The sequence below is a fragment of the Melospiza melodia genome, chromosome 2, assembly GCF_035770615.1.
Source record: "Melospiza melodia melodia isolate bMelMel2 chromosome 2, bMelMel2.pri, whole genome shotgun sequence".
Lineage (NCBI taxonomy): Eukaryota > Metazoa > Chordata > Aves > Passeriformes > Passerellidae > Melospiza > Melospiza melodia.
In genome coordinates this window covers 63,718,215-63,725,390 of record NC_086195.1, presented here as the reverse complement: position 1 = coordinate 63,725,390, position 7,176 = coordinate 63,718,215, and the positions used below count along the sequence as shown (strand labels likewise).

Sequence of the window (7,176 nt, the reverse complement as noted above, 5' to 3'; positions counted from 1 at the left end):
AGGCTCATTAATTATTTTTATTCAAATCAGAAAATCTTGCAGGGTTTTTGGGAATCAAATTGAACCACAGGACCTGTAACTCTCCCCTTTCCCCTCTCAGGCCTACTGAGAATACAACACAGTGCAGTGACTGCAAAAACACTGCAGTGCCTCAGGGCAGCTTCCAGGACCAGGGTGGGTAGCACTCCTCTTTTCTCCAGAGGTAAAACAAGGTGAAGCTGGTACCTACAGCTCTCACTTTCTCAGCCTCACAAACGAGGAGAGGCATCACTACATCTTGACAGCCTCTGGGAACAGGTGTTAAAAACGGATCACTCAGGCACTGTATCCTCAAGAGATTCTTGCATTTCCTGAAGAAGGGAGGAGGGAGAAGTTAATGACTTCATGCCCAATGTCTCTTCCCCGTTCACTGCCCTCTTTTGCTAGTGGGGTCAGGAATGGCAGCAGGGTGGCATGCTGGCAACCACAGCCAGGTTGCAAAGCCTGGCCTCTTTTTCAGCCTCTTGTGCTCTTGAGACTGACATCCCTCACCCTTCTCCTCATGTCATATAGTGGAGGAGAGCCTTTATCAGCATGCTTGGTCCTTTTTCTCTCTCTCCACCTCCTTCTAATCCCTGCACTGCGTTGTTCTCACCTTTTGTTTTTCTTTTTCTTTTTCTTTTTCCTTCCTTGTCTGTTGCATTTTCTCGGCCTCTTCCCGCTCCTCCTCCTCGACGGTTTCCTTGTCGAGGCGCTGCAGCCGTGGCAGCCAGGACAGGACCTGCAGCCGGTAGTCGGGCTCTTGGGCACACGGATTGTCCATCAGCACCAGCGCCTGCAGCATGGGCAGCACCTGCAGCTTTCCCACCTCCTCAAAGCTTTTGATCCCATTGTTCCTGAGGAAAAGGAAGCACAGAGAGCAGGGCAAGGAGAGCCGTGCTAGTAGTGAAATCCCTTTGGAACAAGAAGTGGATGTTACAGAAAAAGCAAAACTTAGCAGCATGAGGTACCATAGGCATTAGACCACAGATTTGTCACCTAAGATGCAGATCCGTCTGTAGCTCCCCAGAATGAGGCACAAAAAGGACAGCTCCTCTGGATTCCTCTGTGCTCAGCCAGCCTTTGAACTGTGTGACATCACCATGGCAAACACCGGGAACTAAAGGGCATTTGCAGGCAGAACACAGAGAACAGGATTTGAGGGACCCAACTGACTTATGGCAAGGAAGGAAAAGCCTGAGGTGGGGTATGAGAATGACTGGAGAGGCTGATATTTTCTAAGAAGCCCAGGAAAGGCCCTGGCTGTTACAGCCTGGACAGCTGCTGAACACAAGTTAAGGACGGTAAATATCAAATACCCACCTCTACCAGGTCTTCAGCTTCCAAAACCCCCCCAGAAAATCCCAAAGAGCTAAATGGCAGTGCAGTCTGATGAAGGGATCTCCGGTCCCAACACAGAGCAGGGAGGACCCACCGTAGGTTGAGGTACTGCAGGCACTTCATGCTAGCAGAGAATCCATCCAGGGCCTCCAGCTTGTTGTCACGCAGGTGCAGAATCTCCAGCTGCTCCAACTCCTCAAGGCCTTCAAGGCTGCAAATGGTGTTCTTGGCCTGAGCCAGGGAGGCAGGAAGACAGAAGGAAAATAGGGACACACAGGAGAGGGAACAGCAGTTATTTCTGGCCTTTAAATCTCTTTCTATCCTTCAGACTCCTACCACTCATAACACAGCCTTGTCTGAAGCTCAATCAGATAGCTCAGAGCATTGGCCAAATGGGTTCTCAGAATTTGGATTAAAGGACCACAAATTTGCTGAAAAAGTGTTTCCTGAAGCATTGCTTGGTGTCTGAGATAAAACCACCCCATGTGAACACTCCATTGCCAGCACAGCACCCCTTCCCATGGCAGTGCCAAATTTGAGCCTCAGAGAGCAACAGCATGGAGGGGAAAGCACACCTGAGCCTACAATTAATGTGTTTAAAGGATGAGTAACAGCCCCTCTCAGTCACACAGGCCATGTAGTCCAGGCACCTTCCAGTAGCTGCTTCTCTTGTGGGGAAAATCTATGACCAGGAAGTCCCTTCACAGAATTCACAGAATGACTGGGTTGGAAGAGACCTTAAAGATCATCGAGTCCAACCCATGCCCTAACACCTCAACTAAACCATGGCACTGAGTGCCACATCCAGTCTTTTCTTAAACATATTCAGGGATGGTGACTCCACCACCTCCCTGGGCAGACCATTCCAGAACTTTATCACCCTTTCTGTAAAAAACTTCTTCCTCATATCCAACCTATATTTCCCTTGACACTGCTTAAGCCTGTGTCCTCTCGTTCTGTCAGCTGCTGCCTGGTGAAAGAGACCAACCCCCACCTGACTACAGCCACCTTTCAGAAGTTGTAGGGAGTGATAAGGTCACCCCTGAGTCTCCTTTTCTTCAGGCTAAACATCTTTCAGTCATTCCTTACAGGATTTGTGTTCCAAGCCCCTCACCAGCTTTGTTTCCCTCCTCTGGATGTGCTCAAGTGTCTCAACGTCCTTCCCAAACTGAGGGGCCAGAACTGGACACAGCACTTCCACTCCTCTGGGCTGTGTCTTACTTCAGAAAAATTCCCCATCACTGAATTTCATTCACTTCACTGGGATGTGGATTAACGAAGTAGGGAAATGGAAGCTCTGAATTTCAGATACCGGTTTCAGAGCAGGATTTCGGCTGGAAAAGGCCACTAGAGGTCTCCTGCCCGAGCGGAGGCTCCCCGCAGTGCCAGCACCCACGCTCTGCTCTGCTCTGCTCTGCTCTGCTCTGCTCTGCTCTGCTCTGCTCTGCTCTGCTCTGCTCTGCTCTGCTCTGCCGGGCTGCTCAGCGCCTTGTGCGGCCAAGTTTGGAGCATCCCTGGTAATTGTCGGCTCTCCGCCACGTTCTCCAGCCTAGGGCTGAGCAGGGCTTTCCTTGCCGATGTGCCTCGGGGCTGCAGTCGCTAAGATCTGAATGGAAAACGGGGTGAGAGGTGCTCTTGTGCTCTCTCTTCCCCATAGGCACCCAAGCACTGACCTGGGCAATGCCTGAGACTGAAAAAGGGGCACAGGCTGAACTGGTGGGATAGGAGAACACTTCAGGGCTGAGTCATTCAGGATGCAGACATTTTGTAGTAAAGGAGGATTTTCATAGCAACTGGACAAAGAAGAATCTGGACCACCTGGGCCAAGTAAAAGGAGTAACACCAGGACAAAAAGAGGAAAGTTGGGTATTTAGTGAAGGCCACATGAGCAGATTTATCAGTCAGGAAGGATTAGGACATTGTACCTCAGTGAAAATGGTGAGCTGGTGTGGGTGGGGAGCTCACTGATCACTGGTTCACAAAAGGCATAGTAACCTCCCAACACTCACTTTCTTCATCACTTCAGTGTGAATTGTTTTACCAGCTCTAGCCTTGCCAGCACTTGCAGGACAATGCAGAATGAATATTTTTCAGAGTTGATCCATTTTTCTCCCCTAAATCAAACAACATTCTGTCTGACACACCACCACCTTCCCATGGATACCAGTTCTTCTCCCAGATGTGATGCCACTGTTCCTTATGGAAAGTTACCACACATTGCCCATGATTTCCTTTGCCCATCCTGCACACTCCATCTTTTTCAGGTCAGCCTTTGCCACCACTGCTGCACCATGAGCAGGAGCCAACACAGCCCTACTGTGACCCTCAAAAATTATGCAAGTGCCACATGGCACATACCCAGCTTGTCATCTTCCTAGCACATGCCACTTTTTACATATGAAATTTCATCTGTGGCTATGTCATACATTAACCAAACGTGGTTCAATTCCTTACATTGAGCCCTTTGTCTTGAACCCTGTCATTGAGGAATCAGCTGCACTTACCCAAGGCTGAAATAACACCTAAGTCTTTACACAGAAACCAAAGCATTACTGGGGGAGATTTCCCTGCAAAACAATTTAATGGGCAGGTAGACACGGGAGACAAATTCAAGCCCCACAGATTCTTGTGAGTCGGTTGTTCTAGTTTTAACAATCATCCCTTGCAACTTTCCTGTTTCACATGGGCAGCTCAGAAACCTCCCAGTCATGCCAGGAACCTTCCCTCAGCAGAGGTGCTCTGTTTGCTTCCCTGCAATAACTCACTAAAGTGACAAGGTATGCTTTGAAATTCTGTATTGTATCTAGTGACTGATCCACTTCATCCATCCTTGGAGCACCTCCAGTCATAAAATCCCAGTTTCCCATCAGAAAATTTCAGGCAAATCTCAGCAAGCAATCTCCTCAGTGTTTTCTGCCAGGGAATCTTGATGAAAAGAAGCCACATAGTTTTTCAAAGCCTTTATCATATTTAATTGCTTTTCAAGAGGTAGTGACTCAAGACATCTGTTTAGTCTTTGCAAGCTGCAGCACAGTGTGATCTATGGGACTAAGCCATACATACTTTCTTCATTTGCATCTCTAGGAGTAAATGCTTCCTTGAAGTAATTGTTTATGATATTAAGAAACTGCTTCTCCTATCTTAGTTTCACTGCAATATTGAATCAATTTCTTTTTTGGCAGCTGTAGGTGTGAATCACATAATTGTGCTGGCTTTAAACCAGTGTTTGATTAGGCCCATCAGAGAAGAGAAAGAGGCATTGCCTCCCTTTGTCACCCAAAGGGTGACATGATCTCCAGAGGTCCCAGGGCACACAGAATACAAAGCCTGCCCAACACTGCCTAAAGGGAAAGCTGCCCTCCTGCAGGAGGGAAGAACCTGATGCACTCAACATGGACTCCTCTGAGATTCCTGGTTCATGGCCACTCCCTTTGTGCTATGTGGGCTGCAGGTGCTTGGATCTGCAGCAGCTCTGTCCCACTCCCCGGGCTGGTGATCCCTTACCAGGTAGAGTTTCTTGAGCTTGGAAACACCGAGCCCTGCTGTGGTGCTCATCTTGTTCCCTCGCAGCTCCAGGACTTGCAGGCTGAACAAATGGTCGTGACTCAGGCCCAGCACTGTCTCGATTTTATTTTCTGAGTGCCAGAGGAAAAAGAAACAAGAAAGTTAATCCCACCTTTCCAAGAGAGTGTCCCCACAAGACAGGTAGCCTGTATCACCTTTCAGGCTGAGGTTGGCTAGGAGGGGGTGAGTAATGCCCTCAAAATCCACGATGCGGTTGCGATCAAAGCTGATGACTTGGAGGTAGGGCAGCTCCTGCATGCTGGCACTGGTGAGCAGATTCCTATCCACCTTCAGCCAAAGCAGCTGGGTTAGGCTGCTCAGGGGGGCCAAATCTTTCAGCTTGTTCTTTGACAAATCCACATACCGCAGGTGAATGAAGTGTTTGAGGAGGCTGATGTCTGTCAGGCCCCTGAGGGAGAGTGAATGTGAATAAAATATCTCTCATATTTCACCACTACCATCTTTTTGGTAGGAGGGCAACCACCTCTCCTACTTCCCTGCTGTCCTAGAAAGCCCTGCTGAGAAAAGGAAGAAAAAGGCAGGTGATAGGGATAGGCCTGTCAGTAAAGATGAATGGTAAGATTGAATCTGCTTTCCTGGCAGAGGGAGTACTTATTCCCATTGAATTCTATCTGTCAGGACAGGGGACAACCAGAGCAGAGACAAGGGTAAGTTTTGGGGAGGGGTCTGTTAGACAATAGTGTCAGCACAAACGACTGTGTGGAAAGACTTTTCTAGTGGAAAAAATAGTGGTTGAGATACCCTATGAGACTGCTGAAAGAAACAGTCTTAATGGGGCTTTAGTTAGGTGGCTCTGCTGGGGAGGCTGAGGCTCCAAACTGTCCCAAGGCCATTGTGGCACAGTACTTACAGCTGCCTGCCTTAAAGGTTAGCAGCTGGGAGGACAGATGTCAATGGATATTTCTCAAAGTGCCTGTAGGGAGGTCACTCTGTTCAGCCCCCCTAGGAGAGCACAGTCCAGAGTGATGGGCAGGCTGCCCTCAGCCTTGGGGACACTGATGCTCCCAGCAGTGTGTCTGGCCGTGCTGGAGGCAGTGCCCAGCCAGGGCTGAGGATGGACAGGCTGTGCTGAGGCACGGCTGGAATCCAGGTGGCCGGAGAGCAGGGCCTGGATCCGCTCCCTTCCCACATGGCCGATCACCAGCTTGTGGCACAGCGACTCCGTGGCCATGGAGTGAGGGGCTTCTGCCGGGTCAGGCATTGCACACTCACTTGTCTTTGGCTTCAAACTTCACATAGGCGTGGGCCAGCCCGTTGCCGGTCTTACAGAGGAGAGACAGGCCCTCCTTGAAGTGTTCCTCCGTCAGGGGACAGGGCGGCGGCTCCTGGGAGAGAAGGAGAGAGCACAACGGCAAAGCTGGCCCAGCCACAGCCGGGCGGTGCTGAGGGCCTCCCCCTCACCTCTTCTTCCTTCTCCTTCTCCTTCTCCTCCTCTTCCTCCTCCTCCTTCTCCTCGCCCTCTTCCTTCTCTTCGCCCTCTTCCCTCTCCTCCTCGTCCTCCATGCTCCCGGGGCAGGCCGCGCTTGCCGCCTCCCGCGGCGGCCGCTCGAGGCCCGGCCGCTGCCATGGGAACGGGGGCGGGCCCGCCGCTGTGCCAGCGCCGCGGCCCCGGGGCTGGGCAAGCTCCGAGCGTGTCCCGCCCTCACCGCCGGCGCTTTGCGATCCCACTGCGCCTTCCCGGCTGGGTGACATCTGCGAGTATTAGCGTATGCCGGGAACCGAAGGTTTTTTCGGTGGGAAGGGACCTGTGTGCGCACCCAGCTCAGAACGGGGCAGGTTCAAAGTCAGGCAGGGCTGCACAGGGTGGTGGGCACTGGGGCGGTGAATGCCTAATTAACTCTTAATTTACCCTCTAGTAAATATTTAATTAACATGTTGAGCAGAATTAGCCTTGGGCTCTGCATGAAGCCTCCCCAGATATGAGCCTGTGGATGCCGGGAAGGAAGTTTTGGGGTGCACTGCTCCATTCCCGTCCTCCAGGCTGTGGAGCTGGGAAGGGTTGAGGTTTCCCGTGCCCAGCCGTTGCCAACAGCACTGGGTGTTTACCAGCCGGGAATGCTACTCAGAGCTGATGGTCAGCAGTGGTTCGCAGTTAATCCAAAGTCCAAGGCTCTGCTCCCTTTCCCTTCATTGCCCTTTGCTCCTCTGCAGTGCCTGGATAAGGTTAGTGCTGGCTAAGCTGGTCCAGGCGGAGCTGCTCACACAACCATCAGCCATGGCCCTTCCTGCTCA

General features: G+C 51.1%; 1 protein-coding gene across 1 annotated transcript; it reads right to left on the bottom strand.

Annotated features, from left to right (window-relative positions):
* Positions 1–4: 4 nt before the first annotated feature.
* Positions 5–6,502, bottom strand: LRRC23 (leucine rich repeat containing 23). The gene is made up of 7 exons (XM_063148514.1): positions 6,346–6,502; positions 6,157–6,269; positions 5,079–5,332; positions 4,864–4,994; positions 1,454–1,590; positions 635–875; positions 5–350 (listed from the first exon to the last, which is right to left on the bottom strand). Exons 1-7 carry the CDS (start codon positions 6,445–6,447, stop codon positions 312–314), a joined length of 1,017 nt encoding a protein of 338 aa, XP_063004584.1. The 5' UTR covers positions 6,448–6,502; the 3' UTR covers positions 5–311.
* Between the last annotated feature and the right edge of the window lie 674 nt (positions 6,503–7,176).

Coding starts and splice junctions, on each gene's coding strand:
- LRRC23 (XM_063148514.1), bottom strand. CDS start 6,447: ATGGAGGACGAGGAGGAGAGGGAAGAGGGCGAAGAGAAGGAAGAGGGC. Junction 876..1,453: donor CTGCAGTACCTCAACCTACG/GTGGGTCCTCCC, acceptor CCTTTTCCTCAG/GAACAATGGGATCAAAAGCT. Junction 351..634: donor AAGAAAAAGAAAAACAAAAG/GTGAGAACAACG, acceptor TCCCTTCTTCAG/GAAATGCAAGAATCTCTTGA.